This window comes from Odocoileus virginianus, unplaced genomic scaffold (genome assembly GCF_023699985.2).
Source record: "Odocoileus virginianus isolate 20LAN1187 ecotype Illinois unplaced genomic scaffold, Ovbor_1.2 Unplaced_Scaffold_18, whole genome shotgun sequence".
Lineage (NCBI taxonomy): Eukaryota > Metazoa > Chordata > Mammalia > Artiodactyla > Cervidae > Odocoileus > Odocoileus virginianus.
In genome coordinates, this window is record NW_027224280.1 from 545,522 (window position 1) to 568,057 (window position 22,536).

Below are 22,536 nucleotides of genomic sequence, written 5' to 3' on the forward strand. Positions count from 1 at the left end.
CTCCTGGGGTTTGCTCAAACTCATGTCCATTGAGTCAGTGTGATGTGATGTGAATTTTTCCCAGTGGCTTACAGTTTTCCTTTGAAAAATCTGTTCTATAAACTTACCTGGAAACTCTACTTTCTACCTTTTTATTTGATCTAGATGGCAGCTGAAAAGTTGTTTCTATGCTTCTGGGTTAATAACACTCATGTGGTTACAGGCAGAAAGTGAGGACGCTCTTGTTGTCAGGAGGTGTGGCTGATGTGTTCAGACGTGTGGCGCTGGTATTCTATAACTGACTTCCAAATAGGAAAAACCATTATAAATACCCATGTGTACTGCAGGGGTGTGAGGCAGAGCATGTGTACAAGCAGTGTGTGTGTGTACCGTGTGCTGTATGAATACTGAACATGATGCGAGTATGGTATGCTGTGTGTGGGTGTGGGTGTGTGGTGTGGTTGTGTGGTTTGTGTGGTGTGTGAGTGTGTGCTGTGTGTGGGCGTGTGCTGCTGTGTGATGTGTGTGTTGTGCTGTGTGTGGGTGTATGGTGTGCGTGCATGGTGTGGGTAAGTGGTGTGGATGTGTGTGGGTGTGGTTTGTGTGGTGTGTGTGTGTGCGTGCTGTGTGGATGTGTGCTGTGTACTGTTTATGCTATGTGGTGTGTGTGGTGTGTGTGGGTGTGTGGGGGTGTGTGTGGTGTGTGCATGTGTGGTGTGTGTGGCATATGGTGTGTGCTATGTGTGATGTGTACGTGTGCATGCTGTGTGCTATGTGTGGTGCATAAGGTCGGATAGACCCCCTGTCCTAATGTCCCAGTACTGGTGCTGCCAGAGTCCGGCTAGGAGGAGGAGGCCTGACCTGGGCTGTACCCAAGCCTGTTCTGGGAGAGGCCGTTTTGGTCTCTAACCTCGCAGATCAACAGGGAAGACGGACAAACAGGAAGACAGGGCCAACGTCAGCCTGGAGCCAGGCTCTGTGCAGTGCACAGGCCGTGGCCTGGGGCTGGGCTGGGCCGGCCTGGACTGAGGGAGGCTGGGCCGGTGGCAAGAGAGGGTTGGCGAGGGTGGGGAGTGATGAGCTGGAGGGGAGGGAGTCCTGGAGGCTGAGGAAGCACAAGGAGGGGGAGACGGGATGTGGGGTACAGAGATGGACAGGTAACTGTGAGGGGGGGCGGGGTGTCCAGGCTCCCACAGAGCCTCAGGGGAGGGAGCTGGCAGGACCTCATCTCCGGCCCTCATCTCCGGGAGGCCTAATTGAGGATGGGAGGGGCCTTGACCAGCTGGGGACAAGCCCTCCCTCTGCCTAGTAGGGGCCTCGGGCGCTTCGCCCAGGCCCGGAGAGGGGCCAGGGGAGCCTGTCCCGGCGAAGGGGAGTCAGGCTTTGCCAGGAGAAAGCTGTGTGGCGCTGAGCCACACATCTCTGGTCACAGAGAGTGCATCTCTGGTCACAGCTGCCCCACTTTGAAAATAAGACACTGTGAACTCGGGGATGGCCCAGAGCTCCGCAGACCCGACATTTTCATAAGGTGGTATGTGTGGGGAGCATTGGGGGGTAGCCAGGCCCAGCTCAGGAGGGCTTGGGTCTTCTCAGGGGCAGCCTGGGGCCCCGGGGACGGACCTGGGATAGCTTGGGCAGGCCGGGAAGGGAAGCAGAGAAGGCCAGGAGCCTACTTCCCGGTACCAGAGGCAGGGAGGCTCGTGGAGGCGGGGAGGAAGTCCCCTCCTGAGCTGGTCACTCCCAGAGGACTGGCTGGGGCGGGGCTGCCCATGGAAAGCGGATCTGAGCTCTGGGGCCACCTTTACGCCTGCTGCCGCCCAGCTGCCCAGGAGCCCGGGAGTCCGGCCAGGTAAGGGGGACATAGTAGCCCTCGCACCCTGCCCCCAGCCCTCCAACGGTTCCCTCTCTGGGCCTCTGTCAGGGTGGGGGGTGGGGGCGTCTGTATATCTGCCTCACTTCTCATGGGTGGGTCTTAGGCTGGGTTCGTCCATCTGTCTGACGACCCCTGGTGCCATCTTCCCCTGTCCAGTCCTGGGCGCCAAGGTCCGTGTCTGCCTCAGTGGCCAGACTTCACCAACGTTGATTAAGCTAAGATGTACCCCCCAGGGCCTGGCCATGGGAATGAACACACACACATACAGAGTCACACACACACACACACACAAGTCACACATACACTCTCACAGACACACACACAGAGTTGCACACACAGGCGAGACCCCCACCCCACCACCCTGGCCAAGGCTCTAAGGACCCCTATCCAGAGACTCTGGGCAGCACGGCTGGCCCCTTGGGTGGGAGGCTGAGCTCACAACCTCATCTCCCCCAGGTGCTCAGGACTCCTGCCTGCCCCACTATGTTCTTGGCATCCACCACCTCAGGTAAGCTTCCTGTCCCTGGGCGCCCCCCATTCAGCCCACCTCCCTCACTGGAAAGAGCCAGCCCTCTGGTTCAACGGGGTCTGAGGCTGCCCTTTCCTCCCCACCACATGCGGTTTGAGACGCGGGTTGGGGGGCGCAGGTTGGACGATGTGTGTTGTGCTGGAAGGCCAGGAGCCAGGAAAGAGGAGGCTGGAAGGAAACAGAGGGCCCAGGGTGACAGCGGCCCAGTGCATGGGCAGAATAGACTCACTGACTTGGCCCTCTGTCCCCAATTCTGCCCAGCTGTGCCCCGGCACCTCTCTCAGCCTACCGCAGCAGGCAACGGCAGTGAAGGGGAGCTGTGGACTGCCCGGGACCCGCTGCTAGCCCAGGCAGAGCTGGCACTGCTCTCCACCGTCTTTGTGGCTGTGGCCCTGAGCAACGGCCTGGTTTTGGGGGCCCTGGTGCGGCGGGGCCGGCGGGGCCGCTGGGCACCCATGCACGTCTTCATCGGCCACCTGTGCCTGGCCGACCTGGCCGTAGCTCTGTTCCAAGTGCTGCCCCAGCTGGCCTGGGACGCCACTGACCGCTTCCGTGGGCCTGATGCCCTGTGCCGGGCAGTCAAGTACCTGCAGATGGTGGGCATGTATGCCTCCTCCTACATGATCCTGGCCATGACGCTGGACCGCCACCGCGCCATCTGCCGCCCCATGTTGGCACACCGCCACGGGGGTGGCACTCACTGGAACCGGCCGGTGCTGCTGGCCTGGGCCTTCTCGCTGCTCCTCAGCCTGCCCCAGCTCTTCATCTTTGCCCAGCGTGACGTGGATGGCAGCGGGGTCCTCGACTGCTGGGCCCGCTTTGCCGAGCCCTGGGGCCTCCGCGCCTATGTCACCTGGATTGCCCTGATGGTGTTTGTGGCACCTGCCCTGGGTATCGCTGCCTGTCAGGTGCTCATCTTCCGGGAGATTCATGCCAGCCTGGGGCCGGGACCTGCGCCAAGGGCCGGCGGGCCCCACCGAGGGTGCCGGCCAGGCGGCCCTGCCGAGGGAGCCCGGGTGTCGGCGGCTGTGGCCAAGACTGTGAGGATGACTCTGGTGATCGTCATAGTGTATGTGCTGTGCTGGGCGCCCTTCTTCCTTGTGCAGCTGTGGGCCGCGTGGGACCCGGAGGCACCACGGGAAGGTGCGTGGCGGTGGCTGGGGCTGCAGGGGGCCACCCAATCTTGGTGCACATGCACCTTCACCCCTCTCCACCCCCCCAACCCAGCCAGCTCAGCCTCTGAGCCTGGGTGCACTGACCTTGAGGACCCCTCAGCCCCAGCCCTGATTCCCGCCCCACACAGGGCCGCCCTTCGTGTTGCTCATGCTGCTGGCCAGCCTCAACAGCTGTACCAACCCCTGGATCTACGCTTCCTTCAGCAGCAGCGTCTCCTCTGAGCTGCGAAGCCTGCTCTGTTGCACCTGGAGGTGTGCCCCGCCCAGCCCGGGGCCCCAAGAGGAGTCATGCGTCACAGCCAGCTCTTTCCTGGCCAAGGACAACCCCTCCTGAGAAATCGGGAAAGCAGCGGGGGTGGGGGGGGCGGGGCGTGGAGCTGCTCTCCTTCTAGAGGCTCCACAGAACTCAGCTGACCACCTACAAACTGGCTCCACAGGAGCCTGGCCGAGACATGCGGCTGGCCAGTAGAGGTCCCGAGGGCCCAGGGGGCGGAAAAAGGAGGTTGGGCCAGGGGCCATCCTTGCCCGCCCTGTCTTGGCCCCCTTGGCCCTCCCTCTGACCTTGCCCTCATAAAAATTCCGGCTCATTTTCCACCTGGTGAGTCTCTTTGAATACTGGGGTACCAGAGAAATGAACACATTTTCAATAGATTTCCCATATTTTTCTACATTTGCTTCTTTTTGTCCCCCTTCTCTACAAGGATGGTGTTTAAAAAATTCATGCATGTTTAATTGCATTAAATGTGGGGGAAGTGCAGAGAGATTTTCAGGCCCCTCTCACAACCACAGACGTGTGCAAGGCTCTGGAACCTACCACAGAGGAGACGGGACTTCCAAGGTGCAGGTCCCCAAACCACAAAGCCCTGTGCCAAGTAGCCCCAGAAGCTGGGCACCCTGGCCTCAAGTGCTGGGGGTGCCAAGAGGCTGGCCCTGTACCCACCTTCCAACCACCACCCCCCCAGCCAGCCAGAGAACTGGCTTGCATCTGGGAGTCAATGCCTGTCAACCCCCACCAGGCTGGCGCCCTCAGCTGAGCAAAGGCACCCGCCACCTGCTGGCTGTCAAGGGTGACAACCAGCCACGAGCCCTCACACCCAGCGCCATGAGGGACCTGCCCCCTGCCTCCCTTGGCGGCGGCCTCCCAGAGGGGCCCAAACCAGAGCGGGGAAGCCAGGGGGGAGCTGGAGAGGCCATTTCCTCCTCTCTGCAGAGGGTCTCGAGCAGGTATGCTGGACAGGGCCAGGGAGAAGCAAAGGGTTGGGGGCACCCAGCCGGTCTTGCCCTGGGCTGGGGCAGGGCCTGCAGAGGATGAGGTGGGCCTTCAGTGTGACTTGAAGAGTGATTCCAGGCCCTGGGGATGGGAGGTCGAGGGTGAGGCCGGGGCACCAGGGCCCCGCGAGAAGCCTTTGTTCTTGCCCAGGCGCCCACAGCCTGGAGGCTTTGGGCTGCGAGGCCCAGGGCTCGGGGAGTTGTTGGTGCCTGGTCCAAGGCCCTGACGGAGGGCGGTCTTCCCCAAGAGCTCCTTAAACACAGAGTCCATGGTCTGTGCCACAGCCTGGCGGAGAGGAGAGAAAGGCAAGATGTTGGCACAAGTGGGCCCCACCTGCCCAGCCGGTCCCCTGCCCCCAAAACAGTGACCTGACTCAGGAGTCAGGCCCTCTGACCCTCTGAACTTCTCTGCCCCCTGAAACAAAGTCCTCAGCCACTGCCTCTGTGGACTGTGGTGATTAGCTCAGCCTTCAAATGGGAGCCCCTCGGGCTGGGCCCTGGGTACCCATCCTCTCCCCACTCTCTCCCTGGCAGAGATCACAGCCACCACCCTCTGGCTTGAGGGGCCCCCAGCAGGTCCTGACCTCCCAGGCCAGGGCTCCCCCACAGCCCGCCTGGCCCTACCTACCACCCACCTGCCCTGGGGTCTCATGGACGCCCTGCCCCCCACCCCTGGCCCATACTCCCCCGGCCACCTCACATGTGTGTCCCCGATCACCCCTCTGTCCCTGGTGCCCAGGCCTGGTCACCAGGCCACACCTGGGACACAGCGGGCTCTCTTACTCTCTGTCCCCAGGCTCACATTGTCTCCCATGGCTTCTGGCAGTGCCCACCAGGATCCCACGGAGGGGTGTGCTGGGGCCAGTGGGCACAGAAGGCAGCTGGGTGTCTCCCCAGGCTGCATCTCACGCCAGGGCCCCCATCTGGCACCTGCTCTCTGTCCCCCTCTAAGAACCATGACCCCACCAGGCTCCCCAGTTCATCACCTCACTCAGCTGCTTTTCCATCTGCCCCTTTCATCTTCTTTGGCTCACAAAGCGCCTGCCATGTTACCACCTGTCACCTAGCCTGGCTCTAGATGCCAGCCTTAAAGCCTGTCCTGTGTGCCGTTTCCCACTCAGGAACCAAACGTGAGGCCTAAATGTGTGACCACCCTCCCCCAGGTCTCCCACTACCTTGCCTCCAGGCCAGTCCCTCCCCACCAAGCTCACCCCCTTACCAGCCTGCCCCTCTCTAGGCTGGGCTTAGCCAGTGTGCCTGCGATCAGGAAGGTCAGACTTGAACCTCAGGCGGGAAGAGTGGCTCATAAGGAGAAGCAGAGAACCCACACCTGGGCAGGTGCACCCCTCTTGCCACGTGACCACTCCCAGCACTCACCTTATCCACCTCCACATGTCGTTCCGGGGATGCTGGGACCATGCAGGGCCGTCGGTGCCCGGAGTGACCCCCGGGGATGCCAAGAGGGATCTCGGGTGGGGTGCACGGCTCTGGCCTGCAGGGCACAGACAGGGAGCCTAGAGGGGGCCCTGGGGAGGCCCCACGCTTCAGGGCAGGGGTTTCTCCCAGCCTGGGGCACAGGAAAGGGAAAGAAACAGCAAGGCTGGTCCCTGGCCACTCTGCCTCCAGCCTGGGGTGGGCGAGCAAGGCCCAGAAGGGGTCTTCCCCGCTCCTGCTCACCTCTGGACAAGCTCCACCATGGGGAGCCCCTCTGAGCTGCTCAGCAGGTCCCCGCCGGGCAGCAGCCCCTGGCCCACTGTGAGCTTCTCCACTCTGGGGATGGAAAGACAAGACACTTGGAATGCTCACTCTGGGTTTGGGGTCTGCAGGGCAGAAGGCACGGTGCAGGCCAGCAGTCAGCAAGGTACAGCCTGGGACCACGGGACCTGGGACTCTGTGTGCAGGAAGGATTGGAAACTCGGGGGTGGAGGGGGGGCTAGAAGGAGAGCCTCCAAACTCACCCCACAGGTAGAGTGATATACTTGTGGGGGATGAGCCCCCGTGCCCCCGCGTGCTCGCCCCGCCACCAGTCGCCCGAGGCCCGCTCGTGTAGCCGCAAGACGTCCCCACGCTGGAAGGTCAGCTCCTGGGCCGTGCGGCCCGTGTAGGCAAAGCAAGCCACGGCCTCCACGACACCCTCCAGGTCTGGGAGGAGAGGAGATGCAAGTGAGGTGGGGTGGGGGTGGCGTGGACGCCCTGGCCAGGGACCCGGTGTCCTTCCCCACCCTCACCCTCCTCCTGGGCTGAGGTCCCTGGCTCCAGCTCCAACTCGTTGTCCCCCGTCGGGCCCTCTAGCTGGGCATCCCTGTAGTCCAGAGAAGAGCAAGGTAAATGAGCGTCCTCAGGGTGTCCCCTGTGGCCAGCCTCTCTCTCCTGGTGGCGCCAAGAGCCTACCCCAAGCAGCTGGCAGAAGGTGGGGCCATGCACTTCTCATAGATGGGGCCGGGCAGCTGGGCTGGGGCCGGGAAGACCCGTACAGGCTGGATGATGAGGGTCTGCACCAGCTGGTTGACACGGCCCTGCAAAGCCACCGGGTCCTGCCCAGCAGGGACGGGCAGCAGTGTCGGCCCGAAGCAAACGGCCAGGTTGTAGGGGTCCATCATGTTCTCATCGCTGTACTGGGCCAGGCTGGGGATACAGGCAGGTCACAGGCACGGAGCTCCTGGCTCGGCATCCCCACGCCCCGACCTGGGCTGCCCCTGAGCTCCCCACCCCAGCCCCCAGAAGCACTCACTGGTTGAGGAAGGTGAAGAGGTACCGCAAGACCACCAGCACAGATCCGGGCAGCCGGGACAGGAGGCTGGCTACGTGCTCCACCCGCTCGGCCACAGCCTCCAGCTCTGCAAACAAGGCCATCACCCCAGGATGGGTGATGAGAGAAGCCATGAGCCCGGGCAGGTGGCCACTAGGGAGTAAGGAGCCCCCCACCCCCACCCCACCCCCAGGCCCCTGGCTCACCCGCAGAAGCCAGCAGCTCTCCAAACAGGTCTGGTGGGAATATGGGGGGCTGCAAGCTCCGGAAGTAAAGTTTCAGCACACCTGCCACCGAGTCCAGGTCATGGGCGGTGCAGCCCTCCACCAGCGGGTCCTCTCCTGGGAGGTGGCGAGGAGCAAGGCTCATGACACCGGCTCTCCCAGCCCCCCCCCCCCACCTCCCGCCCAACCTCGCCCATCCCCACCTCTCTCAAAAGCATCACGGATCTCCGAGATCCGGGGCTGGGCACCTGACACCCGGAAGATGCCCTCATGCTGCAGGCCTGTGGGAGGACGGAAAACTGGTGTGCACCAAGCCTCCTTCCTGCCCCCACCCCTCCAATCTTGGTCGGGGGGCAGGCCAGGGGCAGGAGGGTCCAGATCTCACTCACCATTGAGGTTAATGAAGCGGACACAGCTCTCCACCACCAGGGGCACAGGCTGGCCTGAACTCTGCGGACAAGGACAGAGAGAGTGCCCTCCACAGTGGGTATGACACAGCCCACCTTGTCACTCGCTCATTTTCATTTTGTCTTAATGCATTCCATGGTCACCAACAAAGCCAGGGAGATGTATGCCCAGTTGGGGGGGCGGGTTTCTGATCCCTGGTGCCATGCCTGACATTTTATCTGTTTCCTGCTACAGAGTGGAAATGCCACCCAACTCTCTCTGCTGACCTCGAAACAAACAACATCATGAACCTTGGGTTTGTTCACTTAAATAACCTGCTGACTCTTCTGAACGGTGAGAGACTGAATCACATCACTGCAAACAATACTGTTCTTTTCTGATCTCTGGTGCTTTCCTGGCTTCCCTCCCTAGTGAGCATCCCAGAAGTGGGGCTTGCGGGTACCCATGATCCTGGTAAGTCCTCAGCTCTTGGTAACTCGTTCAGGCCCACAGGGGCTCCAGGGCTGGAGGCACGGCCGAAGCAGGGAGGGGCCTGCACTCGGTTGAAGGGAAAGGCAAGTACCTGGATAAACTTCTCCATGTCTCCCCCGAAGAGTTTCTGGTTATACTGGGAACTGGGGCGGGGGGTGCGGCTCTTCTGGAGTTTTCTCTGTGTGTACTGGGTCCTGTCGCAGTGAACAGGAGCTGCCTCTGAGGGGAGCGGACCTGGACACTAGGCTGCTCAGACCCCCCCAGCCCAGCCCAACTGGACATTGGGGCTCACAAGTTATTCCAGAACCCTCTGGGCAAAATAAGTAGAAAACTAAGGACACCGAGGAACAAGGGAGGTAGGAATACCACAGGTCCTCAGGACAAACTGGTCCCTCTCGAAGGACTCACCAAGTCACCTCCTGGTCTTCCTTGTCACCTGGCAAGGAGAAAGGGTTGGTGTGCCTCTTGGGCCAGGAGGTTTCTCGGCGCATGGCAGAGGAATGGGGCAGCCTACAGGTGAGGGCGGCCGCAGGACAAAGGGCAGGATGGGGGCCGGGACCCTGGCTGGCTTCCTTCCTGCATGCCCAGCACACTCTCTGGCCAGGAAGAAGCCGCAGGAGGAGAGCCACACCATGGCTGGGATGCTCCCGCCCCTGGGGGTGGCGAGGCAGGGGGGCCCACCTCTCTGGATGGCGTCCTGCAGTTTCTCATGCTTGGCCTGCAGCTTGGCAAGGATACTCCGTCCACTCAGGTACTCCTGAAGTTTCTGCCAAGGCCCCGGAAGAGCCCAAGGCTTTAGTCCTGGCCCCGGCCCTCCCTGGCCCCCGCTGCCCACCTGCCCTCCCGGTCCAGCACCACCTCCCCACCGTGATGTAGAAGGTCTCAGTCTCCTGCTGTTGGCCCCGCCGCCGGCCAGCCTGCCGAGACCCTGGGTCCGAGCTGGTGGACTTGAGGGACTCGGTGGATGGACTGGCCTGGAAGGAGTCGAGCATATCTCCGTCTTCTGACGCCACCACCTCCAGCAGGGCCTGCAGTGTGGCCTTCAGTGTCTTGTTCACCTTGGGAGGGGATGGTACCCGGGCAGGAAGAAATGGGGAACAGGCGAAGAACAGGGAGGTCGAGTCAGAAGGAAGGAGAAGGGGAGGTCACGGCCATCCAGCTCCATGTGTCCAGGTCCCTGTCCCCACCCTGGGGCCAGGCCACCCCATACCTCCTCTGTCTCGATGGTCTGGCGGTCCAGGCGGCTCTGGATATTCTGGGCTCTGGGCAGAATCTCATCTCGCAACTCCATCTCAACCCGGATCTCAGCAACCTGCAGGGTGCAGCATCAGGTAGGGGGGGTTAGGGCCGCACTTGAGACACTAGGGTGGGCTGTGTAGCAGGCACAGAGGTTTCCGGGGCTGATTTTTGCTGCCTTGGGGGCCACTGCAGAGGGTCACCAGCCTTGACACCCGGTCCAGCCAGATCTGAAGCATGGACCCCTTCCGAGAGGAAGGTGGCATACACTCATGAGCACTGAGACTTATGCACGGATGTCCTTGCAGTGCTGCTCATAATAGCCCAAAGGTGGAAGCACCCCAAGTGTCCAGCAGCTGATGGGTGAATAAGCAAAGGGTGGTGTCTCTATAGAGTGGAATATTATTCAGCAGTAAAATGGAGGAAATTCTCATACATGTTTCAACATGGGTGAACCCGGAGGACATTATACTCAGTTAAATAAGCCTTCTGTAAAAAAACCAAAACAAAACAAAACAAAACGGGACAAATAGTATAAGATTCTACTTATAAGAGGTGCCTAGAGCAGTCAAGTTCATAGAGACAGAAAATCAGATGGTGGGGGCCCCGGGCTAGGGCAGGGCGAATGGGGAGTTAAAATGTCTAACAGGGACAGAGTTTCTATTAGCGAAGATGGAAAACGTTGGGGGGATGGCTGGTGGGGGTGGCTGCCCAACCATGTGAAGGTCCAAACGGTAAATCCATGTATGTTTGCCCACAATTATAAAATTTCTATCCAGGCTCTAGGAAACGCTGACATGAGAAGACCCACTGCCCTCAAGCCCACATAACAGGCAGATCACGAGAAATTGACTCTTTGGAAAGGACAAATCAGAGACTAGTCCTGATGAGCAGGCACAGCAGCCACCACCATCTGTGTCTCGGCGTGGACCTGTCAGACATAAGGGACGTCACAGAGCATCAGCATCACACAAAGCCACTCTCTGGCCATGGCGGCTGAAGATAAAAACAATATCACTTCATCAGCACGTCTGAGCACGGACCAGAACAAGAACTTTGTCCAAGCCACAAAAATGACCAAACCTCCTGCTGGCCCGGCTAGCATGCCAGGCATTTCCCTCCTTGCTAATGACCACTCTAGCCTCCTTCTACCCACCTCCGCCCCATCTTCTTGAGAAGATTTATTAAGACACAGAATCAGAGTCACCCCTGCCTCCTGACAGCATCCAAGCGAGAGCCGAGCCCCTCCCCCAAGTCCTTGAAGTTCCTTCCAGCAGCTGAGACACCTCCAGTTCCCCGTGCTGAAGGCAAGCATCACAGAACATTCCAACTCCCTACCCAGCCACCCTGTGGGGAAAGCCACTGTTGACAAGCTCTTCTCACACACACCAAATACCTAATCCATCTCTCAGTGCCTCCTCGGGAATAGGAACTGACAGCCAAGAACTGGCAGCAATTTGAGAGAGCTCTAAAGTAGAAGACATAAAAAAAAGAAAAGAAGAAGACATAGGGACTTCTCTAGTGGTCCAGTGATTAAGATTTTGCCTTCCAATGCACAGGATGCAGGTTCGATCCCTGGTCAGGGGGCTAAGATCCCACATGCCTCAAGGCCAAAAAACCAAATACAAAACAGAAGCAATATTGTAACAAATTCCATAAAGACTTTAAAAATGGTCCACAAAAATTTTTTTTTAAAATAAAGTGGAAGACAGAGATCAACGCAAGCAAACAGAAAAAAATGTAAGGGACATGGGAATATCAAGAAAAACGATAAACATTTCAGAAAAATTTGAGAATATACTGTATCCATGAAACAAGAACAAAGGGCTATTTTAAATAAGAACATGTAAAACAAACCAAAACTGTTAGAAAAAAACTTATCAAAGTAAATGTTTAAGAAAAATTAAAAAGGGGTGGGCAGAGATAAGTCAAAAAGATCTCTAAGAGAACAGAATTAGAAGGTATAGTGATGGGACTTCCCTGGTGGCCCAGTGGCTAAGAATCTGCCTTCCAATGCAGAGGATTTGGGTTCGCTCTCTGGTCTGGGAACTAAGATCTCACATGTATGCTGTGCACCACAGTGCTGAGTCCTCGTGCTCTGGAGTCCACATGCCACAAGTAGAGAAAGATCTTTCATGCCACAACTAAAGACACAATGCAACCAAATAAATAAAATTTTTAAATATACCTAAATAGTATTAATAAACATAAAAGGTGTAGTGATGAGAAATAGGAAAGATAAAAGATAACAAAATTAGACAACCCATGAGGTTCAATATCCAATTACAAGAATTCTTGAAAGCAAGCACAAAGAAAATTAAGGGACAGGAATTACCAAAGGAACACTATGAGCTCAAAACCTTAAGACTTAAGTTTCTGTACTGACAAAGCCCATGAGTGGCCCAGCACCATGAAGGCAAAAGGATCCCCAAGGCATATCATTATAAAATTGTACATGAGGGGAAGGGACTATCCTAAAAGCTTCAACGGGAAAAATTACAGGTGACAGACAACAGTGCAGAAATCAGAACGGGGGCTGAACTTCTCACCCACAATACTACTGAAAGCTTGGAGGGATACTTTGAACAGTCCAAAAAGAAAATGCTTTTCAACCTTGACTTCTACCCCCAGGTAAACTACCAACCAATTTCAAGAACAGAATACAGGCAGTTTTTTTCTGACAGTCTAAGTCAGGAAAGTACAAGGGAAGATCTCCGTGCAAACAAGGTAATAAACCAAAACAGAGAAAGACACACAATCTGGGATGCAGAGGGTCTAAAGCAGGGATGCTCAGGAGAACAGGGAAAGAAAGGTCCTGGACTGTGCCGGCCTAGAAGTCAATCGAGGCCTACAAGCTGGGACTGCATGGCTCCATAGCAGGGCTCTGAAGAGAAGAGATTGCCTGGTGTGGTGGAGACAGATGGTGATGTGGGCTGGAGCCCTAACTGTCCATGGAAGGGGATCATAGGGCCTCTGGCAAGCTGCAAAGCACAAGCAGCACCTGATGCATTGTCTGCAGCAGCAGCAGCAGCAGCAGCTAGAAGACTGGGAAGTGGCTGCATCTGGGGAGTGGGAATCAGGAACAGGAAGGGTGGGTCAGAGAAGGGCAGTGTGCCCTTGAACGCCTTGAGTAATATTTGACTTTATCAGATGTGACTTCGGTCGAAATACAAATGAAATAAGCAAAAAAAGAAAAAGGTCAGTGGAACCCCAAGTCCATGCACAATCCAGTGTAATCCCAGTCCATGCTCATGAGAATAAACTGGTAAAGGAGAGTACAGCTCAGAGATGCATAAAAAGGTGCCCTAGTGAGGAATTCCCTGGAGGTCCACTGCAGGGGGCACAGGTTCTATCCTTGGTGGGGGAACTAGGGTCCCCCATGCCACACGGTGCAGCCAAAAAAGAAGATGCCTAGTTATATGCTAGTGTTTGCATGGTTTCTTTCTCTCCCAAGTTTGCACTGTGAAATATCTAAAGCACACAGAACCACCAAAAGAACAGTATACGGGCAGCTGTCTACCACCAACCAGCCGGCCTCAAAATTGCTGTCATCCTGGCTATGTTTGCCCTCGTGGCGGGGGGAGGCGCTGTGTTCACTGGTTGTACCACAAAAGTGGGTTAGGGAGGTCTGCTTGTTACAATGCAAGTGCAGAAACTCCAGAGCCCCATTTGCCTTGAGGCCACTGCATGAGGGTCTGAGAAGTAAGTGGCATTCAGGAGGTTTGAGGTCTTGGCAAAGGGAAGGAAATCCATTCCACTCAGCTACCATCACAGTGAAGATCAGAACACAAAAAGCCGACCCTCACCTCATCCCCTTCGTGGGGCTGGTAGTCGAAACGTAGCGGGGGACAGAAGGCAATGGCGTGCACCTCCAGCACCTTGGCCTTGTCGCCTACAGGATCCAGGGCATCCACGGCCTCCTCCAGGCTGCCCAGGCCCTGCATCTGGGAGGCCTGGATACGGCTCTCCGCAGCCGTGTAGCTCCGGAGCACTTGGCCCAGGGCCAGGTGGAATCCTGTGTCACAACACTGGGGGACGAGCGAGGACATGGCTTGGGAGGGCTCGGGACGTGGGAGCCCGCCCCCCCCCCCTCCCGCACCCTCCCCACACCCCGCACTCACATCCATCAGGTCCATGACGTCCCGCAGGTAGTAGTTGCTGACAGCGGCATTGACACTGGCCAGGCTTAGTAGGTACTCATTGCGAGCCTTTGTGCACTTGAGTTTGTGCTCCAAGAACTTGGCGTGACGCTGCTCAGGATCACATGAGCCCCTGGGTCATCCACGTGGCCGAATGCCCCAACCCTGCCTTCCATGTACCCCCCACCCTCGACACACACTCCCCACCCCTCCCTTCCCCATTCGGACAGCTCCCCCACTATCCCACCGGACCCCTCAAACTATATAGCCCAGAAGTTGAAAGGTTCTTCATTCCTAAACCCTGATAGCCTCCACTTCCCCATCCTTCCTTCGGGGACCATCTCAAACACGTGTCCTCCCCGCTGATCACTCAGCCCCCCATCCAACGTGTCTCCTCACTCCTCTATCTCCCACCACTGTGTGAGGTGAGGATGGGTGGGAGGCAGGACTCCCAGGCTTGGGATCGCTCTTTGGCCAGCTGGGTTTGCAGGGAGGGGAGAATGTGGGCTGTCCTGGGCCTAGAGACTGTTCTCCTGCCCCCTGTGTCTACCAACTGAGCCCAGGGAGCCCCCCTCCACACCCCCCCCCAGAGCCAGCCCTGCTTTCCTGACCCACACACCACCTCCCTGCATGGCCCAGTGAGGGTTGAGGACGTGAAAAGACAAAGGCCAGGAGCCAGAGCCTTTGGACACAGACAGGTGCCCCCCAGGCCCACCTTCTCCACCAGCCGCCCTCCCTTCTTGATGGAGCCCTTGCGGAGTGGCCCGGACTCGGTGCTGGTGGTGGTGGCAGTGGCACTTCGGCCTGCCCGTTTCTCCTCCTGCCGCTCGGCTTCGCGGAGTTTGGCCTCAGCACTCACGCTCTCCGTGTGGTAGACCTGATAGGTTTTCTTGGCCTGCAAGGAGGCCCGAGGCCAGGCAGCCCTGCTCAAGGCCGTGGCCACAGCCAGCCCACCCCATCCTCCTCCCAGCCTGTCTCAGACTCGGGCCTTGAGCATTTGGTCCAAGCACTCAGCGCCCGGGGCAGGGAGAGAGGGCCTGGCTTGCGATCCCCGAAACCCAGGTCTCTCCCAGGCACCTGATCCTCCTCCCTGAGCCTGGCCCCGGGAGAGGTGAGGTGACGGCCTCCCTGTGATCGCGGGCTCTCACCATCTGAAGCTCTGACACCACCTCCAGGAGCTCCTCTTGCAGCTGTTGCTCCAGATCCTTACTCTGGGGAGGAGGTGAGCTGAGTGCCACCCTGCACCAGGGCAACACCCACGTCCATCCCGCCAGCCCTCAGCTCAGCACTCTAGGCTCCCACCAGCTCCCCCCAGCCTTCAGGGCCTTCCTGTCCCTGACACTTGGGCTTTGAGCACCCACGGGCTGCCCTCCCTAGATCCTGGGGTCTACCCTACCCGCCTCCCGGGCCCAGGGCAGAAGTCTTGCCTTCTTGACCAGGCGCCCCACATCCTCGGCAATGTAGCTCAGGCGCTGGGCCAGGGGCCCGCCCAGCACCTCGCTGAGGGCCGTGCTCTCCCGGCTCTGCTGCCGTGTCTGCTGCAACAACACAGCCCAGCAGTGCAAGGGCGAAAGCAGGGATGGCTCCTTCCTGGGGGTGGGGGGGTGGAGGTGGGGGCTCAGACCAACCGGGAGCGGGCGTCGGGCTCGGCCATCCCAGCTGCCCGGCCCCAGGACCCACCGGAAGCTCTGGTGCTCCCGACTGCCGCCCCCGAGGCGGCCTCCACGGCCGGAGAAGCGCTCCACCAGCTTGTCGAGGCCCCGTGAGTACTCAAGCTCAACCTCGGCACGGCGCCTCATGAACTCAGCCAGCTCCTGCAGCAGCTCCCGCCTCAGCTCACCCTGCAGCTCCAGGCAGCGCAGTTGCTCACCCAGCTGCCAACGCATCTCTGCAGGGCGGGAGGGCAGCTCAGGCCGGGGCTGTGGGCCCCCTGAGTCCGGGGAGGTGATGCTGGCCCCGTGGGGAGAGGGGCCAATTCCGGGCTTGGCAGTCTGGCTGGGCTCCGGGTGGGCCTGAGGAAACGGATCTCCGAGCGGAAGCTAAGGGGAACCAGCCAGGTGGGCCAGGGCCCGAGGAACAGAAAGGCCATTCCCAGGACCATGAGCCAGGGCTGAGATGGAGTGGGGTCCATTCCTGCCAGGCACCAGTCACGTGGCCTTCTCATGATTCCCTGCTTCCCAGAAAGCCCCCAGTGGCTTCCCTTGCCACTTCCGGCCCCTGGGGTGCCCAGGACTCCAGGCAGGGCAGCCTCCTCGACAAACACAGGGACGCACGGGGCTGCACAGGGCTGGGGCGGTCATGGCACTCTTGCCAAACTTGCCATGAACTTGTGGCCTCGGGGGCTGGAAACCCAGCCCTCGCCCCCAGGAGAAAGGGTGGCCCCACTGCAAGGGCCAGGCTGGCCAGTAGGGGCTGACCAGTGACAGGACTGAGGCAACGGGGCTGATTTCTGTTCCCAGTACCAACTCCCGATGACCCACCTCCAGGGCTCCCTAATACCACCTCTCGGCAGAGAGCCACACCCAGGGTCCCCACACTGCTGGCTTGTGACACCTTATCGCTGGCTTGATTTGGCAATGCCGCTTTCCCCACGCAGACCCAAAGCAAAGAACCGCCTCAATGAGAATGACGAGCTTAAGTAAGCCACTGGTAAGCCCTGGGCATCCCAGGGACAGAAGCCCTGTATCTTGGCTTCTGGCAGGTGGGTCACCCCTGTACTAACAGCTGTCCAGATGCCGGGCAGGGGAGGGACATTAACTGATGTCTTCATTCAGCAGCATGTTGATTATACACTCAGTGGGTCTAGACTCAGAGACACACTTCCTGCCCTCCTGGAGCTGGGATGGGAACAGTGTGGTGGGGGGGACAGCAGGGGAACAAGGGGTGACAACGCAGAGCGGGAGGTGGTGGCAGGGAGGGGTTCTTTTAGAGGAAGGTGGTCAGGAACAAGCAGCTTTGGAACACAAGAGCTGAAGGAAGTGACAGAGGGGCCGTGGAGACATCCGGGGGAAGAATGTTCAGGCAGACGGCACTGTGAAGGCTGTTGCAGGCAGCATGGCTGAAGAGAGCCATGCCAGTGGGGGGCGGCAGGGGGAAGACAGCAAGGGAGAGCAGCTGCAGCAGTGGAGCTATAGGGTCCTGCTTTGCTCTCAGGGCCCACATGGGCTGCTGTGAAGAGCCTGGGCAGGGATCAGGTGACAAAGGAAAAGTGCCCAGCCCCAGTGGCCACCAGTGCACCCGTCTAGGCAATAGAAAATTGGGGGTTTCAGCCAGGAGCCAGAATGAGAGGAGGCAGGAAGCAGCAGGACCCAGGCTGGCTGTGGATAAGGACTCGGTACTGGTACACTTGGGACTTCTGTCCCATCAGTGCCATCCCAGGGAGTTCTGTGGGGCCTGCAGCAGCTTCCATGGGTCCTGCCTGCCCAGCACTCCCATCTCCTCTGATTTCCCATTGGAGAAGGTCCCTTTCCTACTCTCAGCCCCTGGGTCCATCTCCCTGGCTCCAGGCACCCCAGATGTGGCCCCTTCACCCCCCTCCACTGCTGGGACTAGCTCAGTGAAAGGCCCGAGGGCCACGAAGCCCATGCTTTCACTGCAAACACTGAATGGGAGCACTCTCTTTCCACAGAAGAGTCAAGTTGGGTTAATGGAAGCCGGGGGGGGGGGGGGTGGAACTGCTTCCTGATGCTGAAACCAACGCTGTCTCCTTACACTGTCTGAGGCCTGGTCCCAGGGGCCGACTGAACTCCATGGGCCGACTGGAGTGGGCTCTCAGCCACCTGCGATCATGAGATTCTTCACTGAATCACGGCAACATTTTTTCGGATAAAAGTCAGTTTCACTTCATTCCAAGAAAGAGCTGAGATGTCCTGGCTCGCCTTGCTGTCCACTGGCTTCTGCTTGCCCTCCTGGAACAACAGTTCCCTGGGGACCTATCACAAGTGAGTAGTGCTCGACAGGCCAGCACAGCCAAGTGTTCATTTCTTTTTCAGTGCAACCAAGCCTTGGTTGAGATCCAGCAGACCTGGTGTCAAGCAGATGTGAGTCGGCAGGGTCTGAGCACAGCTGGCACCTACCTAAATCCCCAGGCTCTAGGCAGCAGCAGCATCCGGCTCTCATATCTTAGCTGAGGTGTACTCATCAGGGAACCCTTCCGGATCTCCCCATAAACTAGGTCTAGTCTTCTTCCCATCCACTTTCTGGACATCTGAGCTTTTTCTTTACAGTGGTTTTCATCATAATTGAAACAAGTTGTGTGATAAGTTGTTTACAATATGTCTCCTCCACCGTGAGCCATATGAGAACAAGGATGGCTTCTCGGGTGCTCCTTGCTGTATCTTCAGGGCCTGGCAGAGAACCGACACGTACAAAACATCTGTCAAAAGGATGGAATCCACGTCTGCTTGCATTGCTGAGCCGAGACTGGGCCCCAACAACACTTCCTGTGAGCGAGGCATTCAGTCTCACTTCTGCTGACAAGCAAAGCAGAAAAGACAGCCTCCCAAACCATGACTGTGCTGACCTTTCAGAATTTCGGGTGTCGAGATACTGATCCTCTTTTTGTAGCATAGTAGGAAGTTTCTTTGGCGGGGGCTGGAGGGTGGAGGAGATGGGAAACAGAAGCTCAAGTCATTAGATGCCCACAGCAGGCGAGGAACATCTAAAGACAGCCTTGCTCAAAGCCCAATCTTTTCGGTGTGAATGAACTGGCACATATCTGCTGATTGAAGGGTTTCCAAAGTCCTTCAGCTTCATGACGTTTGGGGGATACAGGCTGGGATCGCTCTCTCCATCTGAGGGATGATGCAGCAAGGCCTAGAGAGCAGGCTTGCCATGCACAGTCACATCAAGCTGGGTCTGGACAGCAGCCCACCTTTACCAGACGGGAAGGACTCGCGCACACTTTAGTGCAATTTGCTTGTATCGCAGAATTACATTGGACTTTCCACCTCTGGACTGGAAGAACATTCGAGGTTCATTTCCTTACACCTCCTAGGACCTATGGTGCTGTGTGACCATGAGCACGCTCTGAGCTGCGTCTCCTTCGTTGGTAAAATCAAGTGATTGAGACACCAGGAAACTGCTGGTGCTTGGATGTGGCTTTCTTCCCTTTGCAAGAGCCACCACACCCTGAATAAGACCCAGAGACAAGCTGTCGACTAAGAGTTTGCAAGGCTCATTTACATGCGATTTGCACAGAGTGTTTATCAGAACCCAAAGAGGTCTGCTCTGCAGTCCACCTCCGCTGTGCCAGCTGGACCCAGAGACAGTGGCCTTCAACTCAAAGCCACCTCAGGGCCCAAAGAAGGGCAATTGGGACTGGGTTACAGGACTGGAGTGGTCTTAGGGTAAAGCCATCACTAATTCACCCACTGAAGCCCCCGAACCCCCCTACCCAGCCCCCTTCAGCAAAGTCAAGGTGTTTCACTTTCTGGTGGCTAGAATGCCACTTTTTAAGGGCCATCAGGTGCCCCTCCCTTTCCTCCTCGGGCTCCTGAGGGGCAGGGAGAACCTAGGAGAGCAGAGCCACCAGGGCAGGAATGGAGGGAAGGAGGAAGGAAGTGGGACCAGCGGCGGTTGAGGCTGAAGGGGTGTGAGGAGGCAGGCAGGGGGCTCGGGTTCCCTTCCTCAGCACGCTCCTGAGGTTGTTGGGGGTGGGCCGCGAGTCCCGGGCCAGCGGCCAGCACATTGCGGGCTCTCCCACGACCTTTGGGGTCTCCGCTGGGAAACAGGCCAGGAGCGCCCAACGCCCTCTCACCTTTGACCTGCGCCTCATAGTCAGCCTGCGGCCCTCGCTCTCGGCGTAGCTTCCCGTGCGTAGCCATGGTCGCCTGGTGGCCACGCCGTCAAACCCAGCTGCTCCCACGCGGCCGCGAGCGGGCCAGGCGCGGGGACCCGCGGGCCCGGCAGCCAGCACCCTGCGCCAGCTCCGCCCCATCCCGCCCCGCCCCGTCCCATCCTCAACGCGGCTCCTGGGGCGGGGCGCCCTGGGCCTGGCACTGCCCACGAGGGTCTCGGCCTGGTGTGGTTCTCACTGCAGCTGGACCTTGCTTCCCCCGCCCCCCCCCACACACGGGGCATGCCCTCGGGCAGCCTTGTGCCCCAGGTTCGGCTGCTAAGCAGCCAGGGTAGCTGTGAGAGCCCCAAGGTGCCTGACAAACTGGCATCCTCTGGCTGCCGCTCCCTCCCAGACTCCAGAGGGCTTTGTGGTCCCTATTGCCAGACTGCACCCCTCACATCATGGCCATTAGCCATCAATGCCAGTGTGCAGCAACACCATAAGCTGCTCCTGACCGCTGGGCTCCCATGGGTCAGCTGCCTTCCCCAGACTCCCAGGATATTCAATGGGGCCCACCCTTCCCAACACTAGGAGAGCCGGGGGGAAGGAAGGTCAGCAGGGGAGACCAGAACCTGTCCTTGGTCCCTCCAGGCCACATGGTGGGGTGGGGGCAGGGGCAGAGGGTAGGGCTAGGCTAATGTTCCCCTTCTGTTTAGCCCCATAGAGAGGAACCAGCCTTGTTTCCCCATAGGTGGTTACCACTTCCTGCTACCGGAAGACACTCTTCTGTCTCCTTTCCCCTGCATCTCACACCTGCTCTGTCTTAGGCCTGGGGGGCTGGGGAGGGGTAGCCCTCTTCCTGAACCCTCGGAACAGGGCTTTACTGAGCCTGGGGGGCAGCTTGGAGCTTCTCTTATCTAGGGATGCTTCACGTCTCTCTAGCAACTCAAAGTCAGAGGGCAACAGTGTTTCTCTGGTATACTAAGGCAGGATGCAGTTAGCAAGTGACAAAGCGGAGTAGACAACCATGTTAGAGAAATCCCTGGGATACACAGATGGTGACAAGGGTAGCAGAAGTATTTAGGCTTTGGGGTGGTGCCCAGGGAAGGGGAGCCTGTGGGCACTTGTGCAAGGGGTCCAGGCATGTGTTTACATGGACTTCAAAGTCAGGCTCTGTGCAGATGTGGGCACACATGACCCTGACCTGCAGCTCTGCAAGGGAGACTTTGCACAGGTACTTCCTGGCTTTCAACCGTGCCCAGTTCTCTTGCCCAGAAGGGGAAAACATACCTTCTCAGCTCCCTGCCCCCCACCCCCAGTGTCTAGGCCCTTCCCTAAGGTGCAGTATGTGCACCAGGGACTGGGGCTTTTGGGCCTGGGAGCTGGATGGAACACATCTTGCCCCTTCCCCTCTATCTGAGCCCTGACTGGTCCCCCGAAGTCCCTCCCCCATTCAGCAGAGCCAGGCACAGGGCTCAAGCCCGCAAGAAACGGCTGCTCAACTGGCCTCGGCCCCTACTCTCCTTCTGCTTTATCACTCCAGAAATATTCACGTGATGCCCCATTCGGCCACTGGTGTAAAATTTTGCTAGTACTGGCCAAACGCTTCTTTGGCATTTAAGGCCGTACTGCCCGCTCTATCCTCAGCTCTATTGTTCCACTTCGGAGGATCTAAACTGCTCAGAAGGGCAGGACCACATCCGTGCAGGACCAGATCTGTTAAACCGGTTGGCGAGTGAATATTTGGTCCGGGAGGAGGCGGGGTCAGGTCTGCTACGCGGAGAATGGACCAGAGGGAGATGAGATCGGTGGCGAGGCTGTTACTAGGTGCCTACGTCAGGTTGTGCACCTCGGTGTATAGGCTCATGCCAGGGAAAACTTCCCCGGAACCCACCCACAGTCCCACGGCTAGAGGGCAGGCATTCCTGCTTTTCCACCCCCAGCCTTCCGGCCTCAGGTGGGCACGAAGGCCCTGAAGCGACCGCTCCCGAGGCGAGTCCTGCAGAGGCGGAGGAAGTGCTGGGCCCCAAGGGTCACCCGGGCCTGCGGCTTCCCCTCTTTGCCCTCTGCCCTCGCCGCAACTCCCGCCTCCGCTCAGGAAACCCGACCGCCTAGGGGCGGCCGAGCTTCAACCGGCCCGCCTGGGCCGCAGGGCGCGGGGGGGTGGGGGAGAGCGCGGGTCGGACGAGGGAGGAAGGAGAGGCCCGCAAGGGGCCGTGGGAGCCTCTACCGGCTCCCGCCCGCCTGCGCTGGGGCGCGGCTGAGGTAATGCGCATGCTCCACCGCTCGCCCCGCCCCGCCCTCCGCGCGGAGCCGGCCCAGCCGCCGCCGGACCAATCAGAGCCTGGGAACGAAGCCGGCTCCGTAGGCGAATCGAAAGGGACTGATGGCGCGAAAGGCGGAGCGAGGCAGAAATTTGAGTCCATCAGAACACGGCCTCCCTCCCCCTCGCCGGCGGCAGCGCACAGGCCCGCGCAGGCGCGTTTTCCAATTCCCGACCCGCCCACTGGTCTCCGCTTACCAGGCTGCCTGTTGATCACGTGGCAGGCGCCAGCCAGAGAGAGACAGGAGCTCCAACCTCTGGTAGCGAATTATTCAGCGTAGCAGGAGAGCAGTGTGCCATCTGCGGTAGCAGGGGCATAAGGTAGTGACAGGTAAGGAGTGTTGAGCTCCGCTGGGAGGTGGGCGGCCCAGGCAGCCCGCCC

The 22,536-nt window shown here is 58.9% G+C and overlaps 2 protein-coding genes across 4 annotated transcripts; one reads left to right on the forward strand and one right to left on the reverse strand.

Annotated features, from left to right (window-relative positions):
- Nucleotides 1-1,253: 1,253 nt before the first annotated feature.
- On the forward strand, nt 1,254-4,150 carry AVPR2 (arginine vasopressin receptor 2). The gene is made up of 4 exons (XM_070462934.1): nt 1,254-1,828; nt 2,309-2,360; nt 2,643-3,524; nt 3,685-4,150. The coding sequence occupies exons 2-4, from the start codon at nt 2,336-2,338 to the stop codon at nt 3,888-3,890; spliced, it is 1,113 nt and encodes a 370-aa protein (XP_070319035.1). The 5' UTR covers nt 1,254-1,828; nt 2,309-2,335; the 3' UTR covers nt 3,891-4,150.
- Nucleotides 4,151-4,207: 57 nt separating this feature from the next.
- On the reverse strand, nt 4,208-22,443 carry ARHGAP4 (Rho GTPase activating protein 4). Of its 3 annotated transcripts, XM_070462931.1 has the most exons (24): nt 19,811-19,912; nt 18,575-18,645; nt 17,764-18,398; nt 15,733-15,940; nt 15,480-15,642; nt 15,201-15,263; nt 14,768-14,947; nt 14,035-14,163; nt 13,720-13,941; nt 9,888-9,989; nt 9,544-9,735; nt 9,359-9,443; nt 9,086-9,113; nt 8,769-8,871; nt 8,188-8,248; nt 8,002-8,079; nt 7,781-7,915; nt 7,557-7,662; nt 7,217-7,450; nt 7,054-7,127; nt 6,784-6,967; nt 6,503-6,595; nt 6,203-6,317; nt 4,208-5,111 (listed from the first exon to the last, which is right to left on the reverse strand). In XM_070462931.1, the coding sequence occupies exons 4-24, from the start codon at nt 15,936-15,938 to the stop codon at nt 4,878-4,880; spliced, it is 2,787 nt and encodes a 928-aa protein (XP_070319032.1). In that variant the 5' UTR covers nt 15,939-15,940; nt 17,764-18,398; nt 18,575-18,645; nt 19,811-19,912; the 3' UTR covers nt 4,208-4,877. The 3 variants fall into 3 exon arrangements, with proteins under 3 accessions (XP_070319032.1, XP_070319033.1, XP_070319031.1); XM_070462932.1 differs by lacking the exons at nt 17,764-18,398; nt 18,575-18,645; nt 19,811-19,912 and adding an exon at nt 22,353-22,443; XM_070462930.1 differs by lacking the exons at nt 17,764-18,398; nt 18,575-18,645 and having other exon boundaries at nt 19,811-19,965.
- Between the last annotated feature and the right edge of the window lie 93 nt (nt 22,444-22,536).

Bases quoted from the DNA above. Each gene is read 5' to 3' on its own strand.
- AVPR2 (XM_070462934.1), top strand. From the start codon at position 2,336: ATGTTCTTGGCATCCACCACCTCAG. The intron at 2,361-2,642 runs GTAAGCTTCCTG...AATTCTGCCCAG, and splicing joins CTTGGCATCCACCACCTCAG to CTGTGCCCCGGCACCTCTCT. The intron at 3,525-3,684 runs GTGCGTGGCGGT...CGCCCCACACAG, and splicing joins CCCGGAGGCACCACGGGAAG to GGCCGCCCTTCGTGTTGCTC.
- ARHGAP4 (XM_070462930.1), bottom strand. From the start codon at position 19,877: ATGGCTACGCACGGGAAGCTACGCCGAGAGCGAGGGCCGCAGGCTGAC. The intron at 15,941-19,810 runs GTGAGAGGGCGT...CCCGCCCTGCAG, and splicing joins CTATGAGGCGCAGGTCAAAG to AGATGCGTTGGCAGCTGGGT. The intron at 14,948-15,200 runs GTGAGAGCCCGC...GCCTCCTTGCAG, and splicing joins TGGTGTCAGAGCTTCAGATG to GCCAAGAAAACCTATCAGGT.